Source organism: Temnothorax longispinosus, chromosome 3, assembly GCF_030848805.1.
Source record: "Temnothorax longispinosus isolate EJ_2023e chromosome 3, Tlon_JGU_v1, whole genome shotgun sequence".
In the NCBI taxonomy this organism is placed as follows: Eukaryota; Metazoa; Arthropoda; class Insecta; order Hymenoptera; family Formicidae; genus Temnothorax; species Temnothorax longispinosus.
Window position 1 is genome coordinate 12,222,630 of NC_092360.1, and position 19,223 is coordinate 12,241,852.

Below are 19,223 nucleotides of genomic sequence, written 5' to 3' on the forward strand. Positions count from 1 at the left end.
GATACCTATTTATACCCGAGTCTCTCTCGCACGAATCGTATACTTACGAACATATTTATAATTAAATAACTTGAAGAAAGAGACGTATTAAACTTTTCTACTTGTTCTTCTGGTTCAATATGCCATTGAGAAATTTATCATTTCGGCAAGATAAATTCTAGCTCAATATTTAAGATCACGGAAAAGAATAACCCACGTTCCAGCTTTCTTTCTTCTTTAAATTTAGCTTAGCACATTTTTATATGTTCATTTCGAACAGATAAAAGATATGAAGGGTATAAAAATCAAATTAGGATAACAGTTCACGAAATTTCCATACCAGGAAATTATATCGTTCGGTCTCACGTTTAATGACGTATCTAAAGGTAAAAAAGATAAAATGAGATAAGATAAAAAATTATAAGATAAATTCTAGCACAAAATTCATGGCGTAATACATTGATGTTTCCCATCTGAGTTTCGCTAAACGTCAAGGTATTATAATTCGAAGGATCCTGCGCGTTTACGTTTTGCATTTTATCTTGAGAGGTAACTGACGTACAAACAATTATCAGCCAGACTCATTAAGACGGAAACAGCCCGCTTCGACCTCTTACTGCTCTTAAGGCACTTGGCGAATGTAGCTATATTAAGGATTATCCGAGACAGTGACATACAACATATTTGCATTCCGATTTACGAAAAGCACAAAATCCCGCGCCGACCGTAAATTAAATAACAGCTGTTCCAGGAGTTTCTCTACTTTATGCTTGACGACGAGAAGAGTTATTACAGTTGCCGCAAGAGAAACATATATATGTGTGTGTGTGTGCGCGTGTGTGAGAGAGCGAACATGTGCGTTTGTAATAACAAGAAATATATTGCTTAAATCTGTCACAATTTTAAAATTGTTACGAATAAAGGGACAAGTATCTGCAATAAACTGCAGGAAAAATGATTTTAAACACAGCAACGAAAGAAAAAAAGCACTTTCGAGATAAAACTATTCTTTCTTATGTAATAAGTATATATCTTTAATTAATATAATACAAAATATGGAATAAGAAAAATAATTTAATTTCTAAGAAGACGTATATCAAATTAATTGCAGAAAATTAATTAATTAATACGACAATAATTAATCGTGTCTATAATATGATATTTATTCATACTGTTGATATTCGTTTGAATATTGTTTGAAGAAATGCTTATTAATTCGCTCATCTTTCTTCCATTACTTCCAAATAAAATATGATATATATTCATAATAAGTTAAAATAAAATTATTTTGAATTAACTAAAATGTTCTTTCTATATTAGTTTCTAAAATGTTTCTTCTTTTTTTTTATAATACATAGTTTATGAATAGAGTTTTGCTATTATAATATAATAGTTCCTTTTGGAATATAACGCTTAAGAATACGATAAACGTTAAGGTCTCACGTTCCCAGGGAAGACGTTCTCAGTTATGAATTATCACGGCAATTTCCTCCTTAAACTTACATTATCATTTACAGTAAGTACACGCGAGTTCGTATGATATTAGCATTTCCTTTCTAAAACATTATCACAAGAAATCTCTATTAACATCATATCTCCAAATTTAATTAAGAAAATAGGAAGATATTATACATGCTTATCCTTTCACTTCCTATAATATGTTCTTTATATTTTATATTCTTTCTTCCGCTGTCTTTTAAATTTAATTTAATTTAAAATTTAATTTTCTAAAAAAAATCGCTCACACTCCCATATGTGAGAAATGAAATTCTTCAGTCTGATACCACAAATTCCACGTTGATATATAAGGTATTTCAGACATACTGAGCCATTTTTTAAATCCTTGATTAATTACTTTTTTTTTACAAAAGCGTCAATTGCAACAAATTGTTCTTCAATTGTAAATCATACAAAGAGCTTTTCTTAAATTGTATGCTTCACAGTTTCAAATAAACTTAATTTAATTCTAGAGGGACTTCAGTTTAGAATGTTTAGATTTATTAATTTTTATGAGAGTAAAACGCAGATATTTCATGTTAAATGCTGAAAACTTGCGACATTTGATCTCTCTCGATCAGTGACAAAAAAATCAAGCGCAGATTGATCGAAGATAGATAGTTTACCAAACATATAGAGGACATTCTATATATTTTTTTTTATGCCAGTCCACTACCACTTATAAAAGGCACGAAACGTAACAAATACGACACGTTCGCCCAGTCTCCCCCAATGGCAGGCGATTAAGGGTGGGAGGCAAAAACGGGAATGCATTTGCCCGGTAACGACATTTCCATGCAATCTCAGACCGCAACGGTGTTTTATTCCCGCAGGTTCCATCCTTCAACGGATCCTCTTACCTACGTTATCCGGGATTGGCGGACACGTCGCTGTCGTGGCTGGAATTGTCCGTCACGTTAAAACCGACCGCGCCGGACGGCGTGATACTCTACAACGGCCATCACAGCGACGCGACCGGTGACTTTATTGCTCTCTATCTCTCCTCGGGCCACGTGCAGTTCACCTTCGACCTCGGAACAGGACCTGCCACTTTGAGGTAAGCCGATGGCCCTCGACGAAGTTTCTGCGAACGGTTCCGCGCCGAGCAGCGCCGAGCGCGCAACGAACAGTTAGCTCGAAAGTGACAATCCATCCTCGGAGCTGTTCGTTTCGCGATAGACGCATTGTTACTCATACCGCGCAGCGCAGCGTCCCTCGGCAACGGGGCGCTAATTGCACCGTTTGCGTATGCATCATCAAGATAATTAAACCGATACGCGATCGATATCGTATACGCAAAACGCTCGAGCTGTTTTTGCGCTACTGTTTTGCGAAGAGAGAATTTTTAATGTACCTTAATGCTGATTATTCAAGTTGATTTAATTCGTTGCATTAATTAACGACAAACGAGATTATTGTTAAGTAAAATTGTTCCATGGCTGTGACTGTTCTCTTGGATAAACGTCAGGAATATTTAACAAACGGTTGCATTCGGGCTATTACATTTTTTAATATTGATTATCATTTTTTGAGATAATATTTTTCGATAAACACAATAATAAGCGCTAATGCTAATCGGATTGTTTGATTTTATTCGTCGTAATAACGAACAACAAATAAAATTATTAAGTAAAATCGGTCAAAGCCGACAGTTACATATATATTCTCGTGGGTAATTACTGCAAACAAATGTTTCTAATAATTTAAATCGAGTTAATATATTTTTTAGTATTGGTCAAAATTATATATGAAAAAGACTTGTCATACTTTCAAAATTAAAAAGATTTCTCGTTGAGAAAGATTCTTTTCTTTAAGGCTGATATATAGTATTAAAAGATAAGTATCATTTATGAGAATGTATCTAAATCAAATGTAAATATCTCGTAAATATTTTTTTTCAAGTAGACCCCATACATGAATGATCAGGTATTTGTAATTTATCCAGAAAAGATTACAAATTGCCCAGAGAATGTTTGTCAAGAGGATTATTACATAAAATAACCTAAATGTACTGCAAACTTGAGAGTCACAACAAAAGTAGTACATTGCAGACGATTGAAAGTCGAGAATCTAGTGCTGACTTGGATGGTACAATACAAATTTCGCAATTAAATATAATGGATTACCTAAATATAATGGATCTTTGTGGTTGGAAAAGAGCACATCAGACAGGAGCTATAAGAGAACGTTCGAAAAAAGGTGACAATAACTTGTCATTATACACTTTATGTTTAGTAATAATTGAGTGAGTCACATTTAAGTCACGGAAATATATATTTAATTATAATATGTTACGTATTCAAGTATTAAATGTAAAGTGTAGGGTAGACTCGGGTATCTTGTCAATGTCCATCTTGGTCATAGAGGAAGGATGGCTAATCCATATGTTCATTCGATGTTTCATGGCGAGCTAGATTGAAAGAACATAGGTTGGCCATTTTTTCTCTATATGGTCATCTTACCCGAGTTTATTCTATAATGACAAATTATTGTGGCCTTTTTTTAAACGTCCTCCTGTAACACCTGTTTCCGAGATAGAAAATTAACAAGATTGCTTCAAGCTTCTTTGAAGAGCAATGCAATGACAGTGATAATAGTGCAGTAACACATATGTGGGATGAAAGCCGGAATCAGCCGGGAACCAATCGAGGATCCTTCAGTTACTAATCATCCGCGCTCACAAAGAACGGCGTCATCCTTTTATTTCTGGGCAAGATACGCTCGGCGATTTGCACACCATTGCCTTTCGAGAGGTGGCGGTCAAATAAAAATCGACGATTTTTAGTCGGATAAACCCAGATCTTCGGCTCATTAGAAAAACGTACATCTCTCTGCATCATGATCGCCACAAATAATTGGAATGATTGTGACTATATTGATTTCTTCATTTGAATATTGTATTCATAGGAGTCAACTTCAAACGAAAACTAAATATAAAGGAATATTTAGAAAACTAGTATTTCATAAAATTTCAGTTTTCATTACTTAAGATTTTTTTCTATCTTTTAAATTTGAAATAAGAAATGCAATTAGTTAAACGAACATAACACATGATTGTTTGCATTATTAATAATATAAAATTATTCAAGAATATACTCCTAAAAACAAATTTGCGAAATACTTCGCATTCGCATTTTGATAGCTCAACTAGTAGACTACTTTTAATTTCATTGAATAAAATCTGAATATTGGAATATCCATCTAAGCTTCACAATCGAATAAAATTTTAAATAAATCGATAATCCAAAAAAGATACAAATATTGCGTTGTTATATGTATTTATGCTATTATGCAAGTCCGACAAACAATCGGCGCGTAGTTTATTAAGTTGGAATATATGTATATGTCTATTATATACATTGTAATTCGTTACTTCTGTATAACTATTAATTTCTTTACTTGCGCATCACGTACCGCGCCTGACTCGTATAGCTGTTTATTAATTTGTTTATGCTATTAAACATGTAATATATCATATATACATGTATATATTTATTATTGAGTTATACATATTTTTACATAATTTATTCTATCATCTAACTTCTAATCGATTTTCTTGTGAAAATATCAAGAGAGATTATGTCGCAAGTTTACAATTTTCAAGATTAAATTGTAGTAACTCAGCAACATATATCTTATTAAATCTCAACAACATGTTAACTTCCAGTTTCAAATTGCAAGTCTAAAAAAAAATAGAATTTTCTCAAAATTAAATAAGAAGATTTAAATTATAAAAAAAGAATATGTTGTTAAATATTAGTGTGACAATATCGAAATATTCTTTGTGCGTAATATAATTCATTATATTTTTACCGTGTTATGAATAAATTCATGACATGTAATGTAATATCAAAACTTAATCAGATACAAAAGCTAAGGACAAGCATGTATATTTGGGTGTTAGTTGTTTTATTTGTAATATCAAATATTCAAACAACAATTTCTTAGCCGTGCAGAAACATTTATATGGTATTTATAATTCAGTCTGCTAGATAATATATAAATCTTACGCGAAAAAACATCTCCTTTCCGCTTAATAAAAAACGACCGCTACAAAAAAAAACTCCGACGTAAAAAAACGTGCATTATTACGTGCGCCATTAAACAAAGATATTTAAACCCGTCCGTGTCTGGAAAAAAAAAGAACCAGTTAACAAGCGAGGTAACTCGAAGTTCCAAGCGCGCCGTATCTTTTATCATAATAGCGCCGGGCGAAAAGTCCAATATGAAAATTTCCGACTCCATCTCGTTCCTTTATTAATTAGCAATTTACTTCCCGATCCCATGAACTTCCTCCCTCTCTCCCCTCTTTACCCGCCCCTGTCCTTTTCTCCTGATTCGACATTAATTATGCAAGAATTTCTTCTGTCGAATCCCCTCGGAAAAGGAGTGCCGGTTCCCCGCCTACAAGAGAGAATCCTGAGAATCCATTGTCTACGGAACACGCGCCGACTTTCCTCGCGAAATTCAAATTGAATGATCCGACTTTGTGGCCGTGCGCGTAAAGTTTCCGCGGTACGTGCGCGAATTTTCGTTTCTGTGTCCGCTTGGAGGAAAACTCCAGGCCGCCTGGCTGACTAGCTGGCGCGGCCTCCCGGGCGTCGTTGTGAAATCAAATCGATGGAGCGTCCGTCAATATCGAGTTAACGTCGATTATAATTGTAGACGTGGCGGAGGAGAGCGGGCCGTGTTAATTGCTTCGCACGGACACCGCGACAAAAGGTGCCGTTTCAATTTTTCAATGCGGAAGTCCCGTTCTACTTTTTTCCCGCTATAACGTGTTTTTGCGAGAGCTTTATTTCGCGGGAAAGTACAACTGTTGCTCCGGGCGGAATGTTTTCCAGCGTTAGGTTTTCAGTGGAAGAGGCGCAATGTAAAAATACAATAGACATACGTACTATATCTCGTAAAGTGTACGTAAAATCACATTGAGATTGACTTTTTTTTTGTAAAAGCATAAACAGAAGATATAAGAAATATAAATTTGTTCTCGTACCAAGCTTTATTTAAAAAAAAATTAAATTGTTCGAAAAATCCGTAAAAAAATATCGTCTCTCTTTTCCAACTTCGGATATTCTTCAAGAACTTTATGTCATACTTCGCCAAGTTAGAAGGATCATATCGTCTTTCATGCTATACCTACTTCATTTTCCTGTTCAGAACTCTTACAACGAAGAAGATTAAAATAAAATACGCTTACTAGAAATGGTAACAAAGAAATTAATTTACGAGAAATATACATAAATAAATGTAGAAATGATCTGCTTTGTTTAATGTATCATGTTGATCTCGCGTTTAATGTGCTTTGTCATAATGTGTCTAGTCATGTGTATATTTTACTTTCGGCCGTAACTTGCGATTATCACAGAAGGACTCGATATTGTTTTCACGCGACTGCTAATCGCGCGTCTCCCTAAAACTCTTAGGCATGTTGACGTGTGATTGGACCACGTAATATTCGGAGAAGGATCGAACAAGGAGAAAGATCGGCTCTCGAAGGTCCGATAGCAGACAGAGTAGAACAGCGAAAGAAAGAGATCAACCGCGTTAGCTTTCGAAAATTCTATATTCAAAATGACCTAAAAAAACAAATCACTAGAATAGGAGATTACCACTTTACTCATAAAACATAATGTATAACTCAAACGTATAAATTCGTATCCACTAATTAGGAAACGTTCTTTTCTTTATCTAATAAAATTTTCAGATTTCTATGTCAAAATATCACCCGGCCGCGGCCCTTCAAAAGTTAATGACGTTGCATTATCGTTTCAGAAGCGAAAATCCGGTTCGTCTTGGCGAATGGGTCGAAGTTCGCGTCTCTAGGACAGGTCGTTTGGCATCCCTAGAAGTTGAGGACGACCCGGCCCAGGAAATCCTGGCGCCCGGAGCGTTCACGCAATTATCCTTGCCGCTGAACCTCTATTTGGGCGGCGCGCCGTCCCCCGACATGTACTCGCCGAAGATGAAAACTACGGCCAGCTTCGTCGGTTGCATTCAGACGATCGTGCTGAATAATCGCGAGGTAAGAACACCGGGATTATACAGGCTGCTCCGAAGTTGCGCGGTAGATAATGCTACCGTCGGAATACCTCGGAGTTTGAGCCTCGCTGGTATGGTAGATAAGATATTGAAAGTCCTACTTCAATCACTTGGATTTAGATCTTTATCGTCGTTTCTGGCATTTTATAAAAATAGGTCGAGATAAAATAGACGTAAAGTAAACGTAACGTATAATTATAAGTTTAGGGAATTACTAGTAACAGAAAGCAGATAAAAAAATAATAGTATAACAATTTAATAATAAATTCAAATTAAAATAAATAAAATAAAGTCCATTAGAAATTAAATTAAGTTCTCCGAAGTTAAAAGAACAATCTAATTTCATTTTCTACAAGAAATATTGAGATTATGATATCTCTATTAAGAAAATTGGCTCTCTAATATAAAAAAAATTAATATAAAAATAAATTCGCTTTTTATCTCGTATTATTTTGACCGAATATTTTATTAGTGCCGTTTATATTATTATTATTGTTTATAACATTATAACTACTATAATTCTTGTCGTAGGTGGGTATCCTAGCCGAGGCGTTAGGCGGGGTGAACGTAGGAAATTGTGGGCACGCGTGCGAGGCCAGGCCATGCGGCGATGCGGAATGCCGGCCTCTTCGCGAACGATTTACCTGCCGGTGCCGTCCAGGGGTACCGCACCCTTGTCCCGCACCGGACGATTATACGCCGTTGGTCCCGCCACCGGCGAGAATTAGCAGCAATGCCATTCCGTCCGTGAGATACGAAAGAGCTGTACCCAGCTTCACCGGCAGCGAGAGCTACTTACATTATAATGACGCCGACACGATGAAAAGGTGCTCTATATACAAAAATAATGAGATGCAAACATCAATAACAAGTAGTTCTGATAACCCTGCACTTTGGAAACGTTAACCGATTGAATTTAATTATAAAATAAAAACAATCATTATCTATTTTCCGGGAATTTCGAATAAACACCGAAATGAATATAGGGTAAACTCGGGTAAGATGGCCATAGAGAAAAGATGGCCAACCTATGTTCTTTCAATCTAGTTCGCCATGAAATATCAAATGAACATGAGTTGGTCATCTTTCCTGTATGGCCATCTTACCGAGTTTACCTTAGATCTTTTTTTTCGGATAGCAGAAAAGTCACTTCCTATTTGTGCAATATTTGTCATTATGTTCAAAATTATTCATGATACGTGACTCTCTGCACGAGCGTATTCATGAACTGACACATTTCTACCCTCATGATTTCAGTGATGTGTTGGCGACACATTTTTGTAATTTAAAAATCCGGTTGATTCGTCTATTAGCACTTTATTTATGCAAGCGTGAAATAATCAGCAGCACGCAAAAGTTCGGTAAATGTCAAAGCGACATGTCGTCAGCGTTTGAAAGGCGAGCGGGGCGGTAAACAGCGTTACACGTTGCACTACACAATCGCTCCTTGACCTGATTTAATAACGCTGTGTTAGTTTATCGAGCGTTCGCGCCACGCACAAGTGACAAGTGACCGATCTGAGGATAAATAATTTTTATTATGTTAGACAACTTTAATTTACGTGTAATGGTTGTCTTATTATTTTTACGAGAAACGATTATCTATATCATTTTCTAACAATGCTATAATAGCATTTCTTTCTTGCATTATTCACGTAAAGAAGTGCAATATTTGCACTTATCATGTAAAATAAATTAGAATATAAAATTGTTATTAACAATTAAAATAGATATTGATATAAGTTGAATTATTTCCTTTCTTGATTGATCTTTTCTCATATGCGTGCGTTGTCGTGCTCGTCGCGATCCCTTTTTTTGATTTACTGTTAACACGCTCTTGTCGATGTTTGCAGGATAATCAGCTATAGGGTAGATATCAATATGAGATTCCGCGCAAGCAGCAGCAGCGGCCTGCTGCTGTGGAGCGGCCGCCAGTCGGATCCTCAAGAACAAAGGGACGAGAACGACGACTTCCTCGCCCTCGGCTTGGATCACGGTTATCTCACTCTCGCGTATAATTTGGGTTCCGGGGAAGCCGTGCTGCGGTATAATCTCACGCGACTGGATGACGATCTATGGCATCGTATCAGGGCCGTTAGGTGAGAATAAACGCTTTATGCGCTTCGTTACCCAACCCTTCCATCCGCTTGCGCGCCTATTTTCATATTTATTTATTTAATATCCCTTTATATATTGATCAATATGTAAAGGAGGAGATATTAAGAGACATATTACAATGTCTTTTTCAATATAGAGAAAATAATTATTATTTTTACGACCACTTGACGTGTCGTCGTTAACAAAAGACGAAATAAAATACACGTATATTTAGATGGACTATAGATTTCATTACAAATTTATTTCTTAAAAAATGATTAATATTAAAAATGAAAAACCTATGTTATTCTAGAATGATTCAATTTTAATTAAATAAAAATGGAAATAAATTCGTTAAAAAAATTGTTAGTCAGGAAACTCGTAGTTTCTATATATGCGAGTAGAATATTGCATGCAAATGTTGTTCTATTTCCCATTTTTCATATAGCCGCGTGGCTTGAGGCTACCATTTAAAATGGTACTATTTCTATGAAATTTCATGAAGAAAGAATATTTTTATAAACGCGCATTCATGTATTAATCTGCACTGTCGTATATTTTGCCAAAAACGAATAAAAAATACTTGTGTCTACCTCTTTCCAAAGCAAATTGCTTTTTATTAAAACTAGAGAAAAGAAAAATGTTTATGTTCGAAATGGGTCATAGAGCCAATGAATAACATTGACTTTTTCTAGAAACGAGCAATGGGCATCTCTCGTAGTAGATAGTGGTACTGGTGTCTCGGCATCTTCTCCGGGGCAACTGAGACAACTGAACACCGATACCGGTCTTTACGTTGGTAAATAATCAAATTTTATATCGTTACTACCTTTTTTTTTACCACATAGATCTAATTTTACTCGTAATCTTAAAACATGAACTGCCGTTGACAATATTTCTAAAAGACTTTCCAAATTTATTTTGCACCCTCGTAGAATATTTTCTACGAGGCGGAGGGAAGAAGATGTTGATTGAAGATGAAGTTAATTGATGCCTAATTGTTTTAAAAATTCTGAATAAAATTATGCTTTAATAATTGTATTTTTACGAACGAAAAACGAAACAAAAAGTTACACTTGCGTTTTTTAAGTTTTTTTCCGGATTAAATACACCTTCGTATGAGAAAACAAATCTTTTAATGGAGATTTAATTTGTTCTAAAGGCGGTGCACCGGATATCGTAAGGACAACGGGGGGCAGATACACAAAGGGGATTGTGGGTTGCATCAGCGACCTCGTGCTGGACTCGGACTTCTCCGTCGCCTTGTCCTCGCCCGCACAGGCAACCAACACACACACATGCATCCCCTGAAAGAGAGATATCCGTGCCGTCCGACGTCAGGTGGTGTTGTCGGGTCCATCCCGAAGCTAGGATATGAAAATTTAAAGGATAACGTATCACACCGCGGTGAATTAGCCGCGGCAGATAGTGCTCCGCGAAAGTGCATCTGTGTCTCTCGTGCATCCACGTGCAGCCGCGTGTAAATATCATACGCGCGCGGCTCATCATTTTTGTACAGACTCATCCTTCCACAGGTGGAACTCTCGAGAAGATGGAGATCGAGTGGGTCGGCAAACCGACCGTCGTCGTGCGCGGCCACCGACTGGTAGGCGGCTTTACTGTAAATATTAGGGCGATCCGAGATACCGCGGAGATATCTATCACTTGCCTCGCGGCATTGATCCTTGGCGCTGCGACTTCCTGTCGAGCCTTATGCTCGGCCGGTCTTAGAATAAGGTTCGATCAAAAGAGTGTCGTGTGTAAACGAGACAACGATAATGATTTTTCCGACGGTAAAGTTATGAGGTGTTGCGAAAAATCACAAAAAAAATGATGTTCGTTTCCTCGACCGTTCATCGAAACTCATTGCATTGTCTTATTTACCCGAAAAGTTATTACAATTACTCCACTTGATCGTGCTTCTCGAGAACTGAGATCATTAAGAAAGAAATTGGCTTTAAATACAACCGTTTGTATGATTTGTAAGATTCTTTTCGATACAAAAAAAATTATAATTAAGAAATAATAGCTAATTAAATATATAACTGGGAAATATTAAATATACAATAGAATTATCGAAGTAACATATCCATTTTTCACAAAAATGTCGCTATTAATAAGGGCTGAGAGAAAGTTAACGCAATCGTGCACGGCAAAATAATACTTTGACGTACAATTAAACTAAACAAGTAAGACAGCTTTTCTACTTCCATTCTTCGTAAGTAATTATCACTTGTAAGTAATTCTTCATTGAGTTAAAAAGATAAAATTTTCTCTCGCTCCACGGTCGCCGATACTTTTTAACTTATTTCTTTGTCTAATTAAGATTTAAATACTGAAGATGTTAATAAAATTTAAACGGAAGAGTACCAAGCAAACATAAATTGTACAAAAAAAATAGAGAAACTCGTCCGTTATATACGATTTTTAATATAATTTATTAATTAAGTGAAATTAATCAATTATTGTTGTGCGATGTCTGTGCTATTTTACGCGAAAGAAACTTCTTATCGTTAAATTCACAGTATTTCCCATTTTTACAGAATTACAGTAAAATTGATGATAATTGCACTATCTTTGAAGCAAGTTAGGCGAAGATTATTCAAATTAAATAAAAATTCGTTGCAATTTTTGCAATTGGTTCCGGAAAAATCAACGCTCGTGCCGCATAATAAATTATAGCCTTTCACTCATTTTATATCTGTTCTTAAATCGAGTCAAGGGTAATTTAAAACGGGATGAATTAAATTAAAATTGGCAGCAATTATGTTTCATTTTAGCTCCGACTAGGAAAAGTATAATGCAAATCAAACTAAAACTTTCTTATCTGATGCTCATGATTAAACCACCGTATTATTAATAATTTCAACTTTGCCTATATCTGCGTATTAATATAGTCGCCTCTCTCGAAAATTGTTTCGTAATTAAATTCGCGCGAATTAGATTACTGCTTGCAATAAAATGTATAGTAATAACAATGTCTATCACGACGAGAGTGGAGTCAATGAAGCGACGAGGGTGCATTACAGTTTAGCACTCTGTAAAATAGAATTTTATCAAGAATGAGTCCTATATAACAACGCTTAAGTTACGTAAGCGTGACGAGAGAATTGAGAGGATTGGGAGATTCGTGCGAGAATATGCGTAGCATCCGAAAGGGAAATGGAAGTCGTTGCACCAGGATAATGCCCGGCCGAATATAAAATTTGACGGAGCGCGTCTCAAAGACGGCTTTCGGCCTAATAAGATAAAAGTATGTAGAAAAAGCAACCCCTCCGCGTCAATTTTGATTATTCCCTCCGACCGGATGTTATCTTCGACACGAAGTATCGTTACCTTCGATCTTTACGAGTTCAAAGCATTCAACATTTATCGAGAAAATCGGAGCGCGTCTGGATCGGCGCTTGATAAAACCTTTCGAATTGAAGAAGAATTTGAATGGAGAATTCAGGGAGGAAGAAAAGCACGGGAGAGAAATGAACCTTTCTTAAAAAATAAAAATTTTTTTCTCGCAGAATTAATTACATTAATAATTACGTAATGTTCTACATTTGTTATTTTTATTGTCACTGTTGCGTTGCTATTTTAATTCTTTCTCTATGGTAAGTGGTTTTTGCTTTTACATTTCTCTTTTAAATATTTGTTTTAATTTTTAACGACGCCATAATTGTAATTCACATTTTCTGTGAAAAATGTTATAGATATGTATAAAATATTACATTTTATCCATTTTTTTTATCTTCCAAAAATATGTGAAATTTATTTTTAAAAGAAAATGTAATTGGTTGCAGAATTCCATGATAAATGCACTAGCAAAATTCTGCTACTTAAAAACGATATAATACCACTATCGTAGGAAAAACTATCTAGCACCGGTCCAGTGTCTCTGCTCGTTGCTCCTACGAATCATTGCGTTACGCAACTTTTCTAATAATCTTAAGAACTATCACGATCTTTTTCTAGCAGCTAATAAATCACAAGCGCAATTACGAGCACGAGTTTTAGTTCCACGACGATATTGAAGTTAATATTGTGATTGATACGAGTAACTACTAATAAAAATAAGAGAGAGAGAGCTATGCCATGGACCAAACACCAACACTTGTATCACCGTCTATTTCAACGAGAATATATAAATACGTAAAATGCAACTTCAGAATGCAAAATGCATATCCTGATAACAATGCGGGACTCGCGTCCTTCATGAACGATCTCATCCGGTGTTGGGTAAACTTTGCAAAAATGATTTATGCAATATATGGATCTTTAACCATTTCGTCCGTATAAATGCCATATCTTAAAGATATTTTAAGACTATGATTACAGTGATATCTTTAAGCAAGAAAAATTTGCCGTTTTATGTTATTATGTTAGTAATTTTGCCTTATAAGGCACACAATTTTCATCTTCATTGAATAGATAACTAAAATTATTGTTATATTTGCACATTGAAAGAACTACGTATTTAAATTAAGTTTTTAAAATTATTTAAACGGCAAAAGTGTAAAATCCCTACAAATAATGTTTAATTAATATTATAACATATGCTATGTATACGAAGTATTTTATATTTCATATGATTTCGCGTGTAAAAGTAACAAATTATCATTTTAAATATCGGGAATATTATTCACAGCGATTTAGCTAATGTCGATTTTTTGTTTAGTGATAATTAATATAAAATTAAATGATATTCAATATTTTGTTCAACGAAGGAAAGCGAGGAAACAAGAGGATAACAATGACACTTTTACATATACGTATAAAAAAAAAGAACAAATAATATCTTTATTATGCAGATCGTCGCATATTTTTTTATCTTCATAGAGCGTTTCACTCAATCCTATGAACACAATTTAGCACTACCGGTCGGAAAATCCCAGGTCAATACGTATACACATCCTATCTCACTCCTAAGGAAAGAGACAAGGAGAGAAAGAAGGAAAAAAAGTGAGACAGAAATGAACGAAAAGAAATGAGGTGAAATAACGTAAGGCATATAGAGTAATCGATGAACTTCACTTTGTCATCGCACGAAAATGATTTTAAAATGACCTACTCAAACACACACATCATAAAAGCAATCGGCTGTAGTCAATTTTGTACGGATGTTATTTTCGGGACTAAATATAATAATATATCAAAGATGGGTGGTAGTCGGTAGTAGAAAATGTAATAATATACGATTTAACTGATTGTACGTCGAGAATTAGCAGAGTAATTATCGTTCTCATTAATCCTCTCACGTTTGGACGTGAAGAAAAATCAAAGCATTTTTAATTAAAAAGGAGGAATTTTCCGGATTAAGGAGATTTATCGTTTCGCGGATAATGAAATAATTCGATTTTTTTTTAGTAATTTACTATTATTATGCACTAATTGAAGTAAGAAATTTAACGTGTCAGTTTTTTAATAGAAATTGATCTAATTGTATCACATAATTATATAGTATATGGTCAACGCCTTTATTTAAAATATTTTTTATAACGCATGAGATATATGACGCGTGGGAGGATTAAAGGCACTTTTTCTAGCATAATTCAATGTACAATATTTCGCGTAAGTATGCATTGAGTGACTTGAGGCTTTTGTGTTTGTACGTTAAATCGTTTTGTATAGCATGTACTCTGTTTCTTCGAGCTAGCAAGTATGAACACGCAGGATTCCACGGACGCCGAGAATTTCTCCGGCAAGTCCAAGTATGTTCTGCTGATTTTGTAATTGCAAACGCATTCAACTCGGAAATATGGTTCCTGGACGCATTCCACCCAGTACCGTCGGAATTACTCGAAGTGTGCAACGTATAATTTGAATATTCGATAATAATATTCCAGCTGTGGGGTAATTATTCCAAAATGGGATTTCCCGAGTATTCGCATGCTTGAATTGCGAATATTCGGGTCAATAATAATTCCATTATTCCAGCAAACAGCAAACTCTTATAACAACAATCAGTTGACTAGTGTATAAATTTTGATAGCTATATGACAAATTACAATTAAAAATCAAATTGCAATTATAATTTGTAATTAAATATCCTATAGTTTTCTCAGATTGAGATTAAACGTTCTAGAGGACAGTTAATTTAATACTCGACAATTATTTTAACTGTAAATATTTGGAATTCTGAATCGCATAAAGCATGGAATAACAATTATGCGGTTGCCTTTCGAGCATTCGAGTATTCGATGGCAAATCTGATTCTAACACCAACGTACGATAGTAGACCGAAGCTTTAATTAATTAGCGCTTGCCTTCGCACTTGTCGTTTCGAACTTTCCATCGTACGTTTTTCATTCGAAGATCAAAAAAAGAAAAGTTTCATATCCATTATATATATTATATAAGAACGAGCGACCCCCTCCGATAAAAAGCATGAATGAGAGTCCTTACACAAGAAAATGAATGTGATCAGAATATTTTGTTTTAATGTTTAATTAAATGTGCTGTATCGAATTAGAACAAGAAACTGTCACTTTATAAGTTGCAAAAGTTTCATTTGCAAATCAGGAACAACTTCTACAGAGACGGAATCGATCGATAAATCAAATACTTTTAATTGTTTCCTTCCTGCAGAACTTGATCCGGATTTATTTATAATACCTACGCAAGTTAAAAGTTCTCCAAATCTTTTAAGACACTTTTAAGAAATATTTATAATTTTAAATACCCAGAAGCAATATGTTGAATATTTGACGTAACAAATGTTTATATTTAAATAATATAATAAGCAAATAGTACATATTATTCTTGATAATATGAACTAATAGCTTATGATTACTGCTGCCTAAGAAATTATATATTATTTCTTTATTTAATAAAGTATAGTGCAGTTGCGTTGAAGCAACTGAAAACGCGTGACAGCATCAGTTTAAAACATTCTAAAAAGTTCCGTGAATAATCGCTAATAGAATATGGCGTTTTTTTAATAGAAAGAACTGAATCAAAGTCGATTGGAAAAACTTAGATTGGAAAAACGGCGTCGCTTTTATCGATAAGATTATCTGACGATAATGAAGCATGGCAATTTTTGCTCGACCATCTGATAATCTGATCTGATCTGATTGAATGTAATTGAAATGCATCTGAATTAAATTTTTTTAAAGAGAAAATCTTTATTATTTCATCAAATTTCTATTCTTTCTATAAATTCTGTTAAAAAATTTTTAATTATTTAATAATATTCTTAACCAAATTTTATCAATATTTCTTTAACGATTTGTTACATAAAAGATATGTGGAAAAGTAATAATTATAAAGTAATGTCAACAATATTAAAATAAAAAATTATTTTAAAAACAAGTAAAATTTCTAACAAAAGTAAGCAAAATAAATTGCATTTTATTAATTTATTTTAAACACAGTTTTCTATTTATTTTCTAATTATGATTTTTTTTTATTAAATAAGTTACATGATAAAAAGAATATCTGAGATAAGTAATAACATTGGGATGTGATAACTCGTTAAATTAAACGAGCTGTCTTTTGCATAAAAAAAAAATTTACTTACATTGTACCTATCTGCACATAAGAGACGCCGTTTTTCTATGCGCGTTTTTTTAATTTTCAGATTTAATTCGAGTCGGTGTACCTATTATAGAAAGAAGAGACAGACACGTAAAAATATCAGTCTCGAAATCGCTTTTAGAACGTCACAGCCGATAAAAGTTAAGTACTATTCATGTCGATTATAAGAGGAAGAGATAAATGCAATCAGACGTTCGCTTTTGATTTCGAGCACCGTACAACCACTTATACATCGAAGTTGTTTCTCATTATTTTGAACATGTACAGGATGAGCTGTTTAAACGAGAATATGGAGATCAAATAGAAATATTGTGGACAAAATAGAAAATTAAAAAACTCTGAAATTCATGGAAAGGAATATATTCAAAGCTCTAATTAATAAAGAAATAAGGATACTCCACGTTCTCGTAAAAATAACTTGTCCTGCCTCCCTCGATGTAATCCTGCGCGAAAATAGTTTACCTGAAATTCTACGAATTTCAACCCTTTCGCCAGTTTCATTTGTCAAAGGCATTCAAGAATGAATGACGAATAAATTTTTATGCTCTGCAAATTTACGCAGTTTGCACAATTTACTCGTATTTAGAATATAAAACGAGAGGTTAAAACGAAACGATTTTAAGACGATTTTTAAAATCTCTTAAAAAGATGAAGACAAATCAATGCGAATTTTCACAAATTATCTATGAGCCATGAACAATGCAATTTTTATCTGTTGTTTATATAACTGTGCAAAGCACTTTAATTAACAAATCTTAAAATCTCACCACATCTTCATTTTATATACCGATATCTACTAAATTCGGACACGCATACACTCGCTTACTTCCTAAGATTTAGCGAAAGGGTTGAGGCGCGATCACAAACGTTAAGGAGAGAGATTTTTTAACGGCTCGGAATGATATTCGACGATTAAGCACGTGTAATAAGGCTGACGCGTATATGTACTTTTTACATCATATCCACTTGAACCTAAAAGCAAATCGCTGGATATCACACCTCAAGACAAAAAAGAGAGAGAGAAAGAGAAAAAGCGGGAAGAAGCACTATATTGAAAAGGAAAAAAAAATATCAATACATATTAATATATAATAGATATTATATTATTACTGAATATTATATTAATATATGATGCTATATATATATTAACTATTTCTATTATGTCCGTCTGCAAAGTCTATTAGAAGAGTCTATCCTGTCGACCTATTCTTACGACCCATGTGGATCTCCTCGGATATCTATGTACATACATGTGTGCGTGCACGCGTGTATCGCCGAGCGCGCAATTATCGCGAGACGAAGGCGAGATCTCCTTCAAAAAACACATGCCCACGGAGATCCGCGTCGGGGCGCAAATTTTGCGCGCGCTTAACGATACGCGGGTACACGCACGCACCGAGATTCGCCGGGCGACCGGATGAAGCCGGTCCCCGCGAGTCTCCCGTCCTCGTTTCAGACGATCAATGTGTAAGATCTTCGTCGTTAAATGTTCGTGAGACGCTCGTGGCAATAAAGATAAGGACGCTACGTTCGCGATCGTTTGCGATTTCTCGCTTCAATCCTCTCCGGCATTGTCGTGGGCGCGTCGACGCTCGCGCACGAATTCCGGAAACATTGTGGATTAATCTTGGACAGATAATATATAAACGTAAAAAAACAATCACTTACGGAAAATGCTGTTATTTTATTTACGCAAACAATCGCTGAGTAACTAAAATTAGGATTAAATTACTTAATTATTCGCGGAAATAGAATAACAACACCTTCAATAATATTGAAATTCTTTTTGATCAAATTAGTTATATGGAAAAGCTCAGTGTAGTAAGAGAATTTATCACACACAATGTATGTTGCAAATTTCCTGAAAAGGCGATTAAATAACAATATAAAATAAATAATATGGGAGAATCGTTTTTCTAATAGAACGAAGATGTAATTGAATGACTTAGTTGGAATTTCAGAAATGTTAATTGATATTGAATTGATAGTGATATAGAGCTGAATTTTCAAGTTGGATACGTGACTTTTTAAAATGACTACTCCTTATTCCCTATAAAAATTGTAGAGAATTTACTGCAAGT

General features: G+C 34.6%; 1 protein-coding gene across 2 annotated transcripts in view; it reads left to right on the forward strand.

Moving 5' to 3' along the window:
- The window catches only part of LOC139810442 (pikachurin), a 99,953-nt gene extending 81,148 nt beyond the window's left edge, over positions 1–18,805 (forward strand). For both annotated transcript variants that reach the window (XM_071773994.1, XM_071773993.1), the window contains 6 exons: positions 2,310–2,533; positions 7,252–7,501; positions 8,050–8,345; positions 9,372–9,617; positions 10,311–10,414; positions 10,778–18,805. In XM_071773994.1, the coding sequence (XP_071630095.1) occupies positions 2,310–2,533; positions 7,252–7,501; positions 8,050–8,345; positions 9,372–9,617; positions 10,311–10,414; positions 10,778–10,926 (1,269 nt within the window). In that variant the 3' untranslated portion in view covers positions 10,927–18,805. The remainder of the gene's footprint in view (positions 1–2,309; positions 2,534–7,251; positions 7,502–8,049; positions 8,346–9,371; positions 9,618–10,310; positions 10,415–10,777) is intronic.
- Positions 18,806–19,223: the final 418 nt, after the last annotated feature.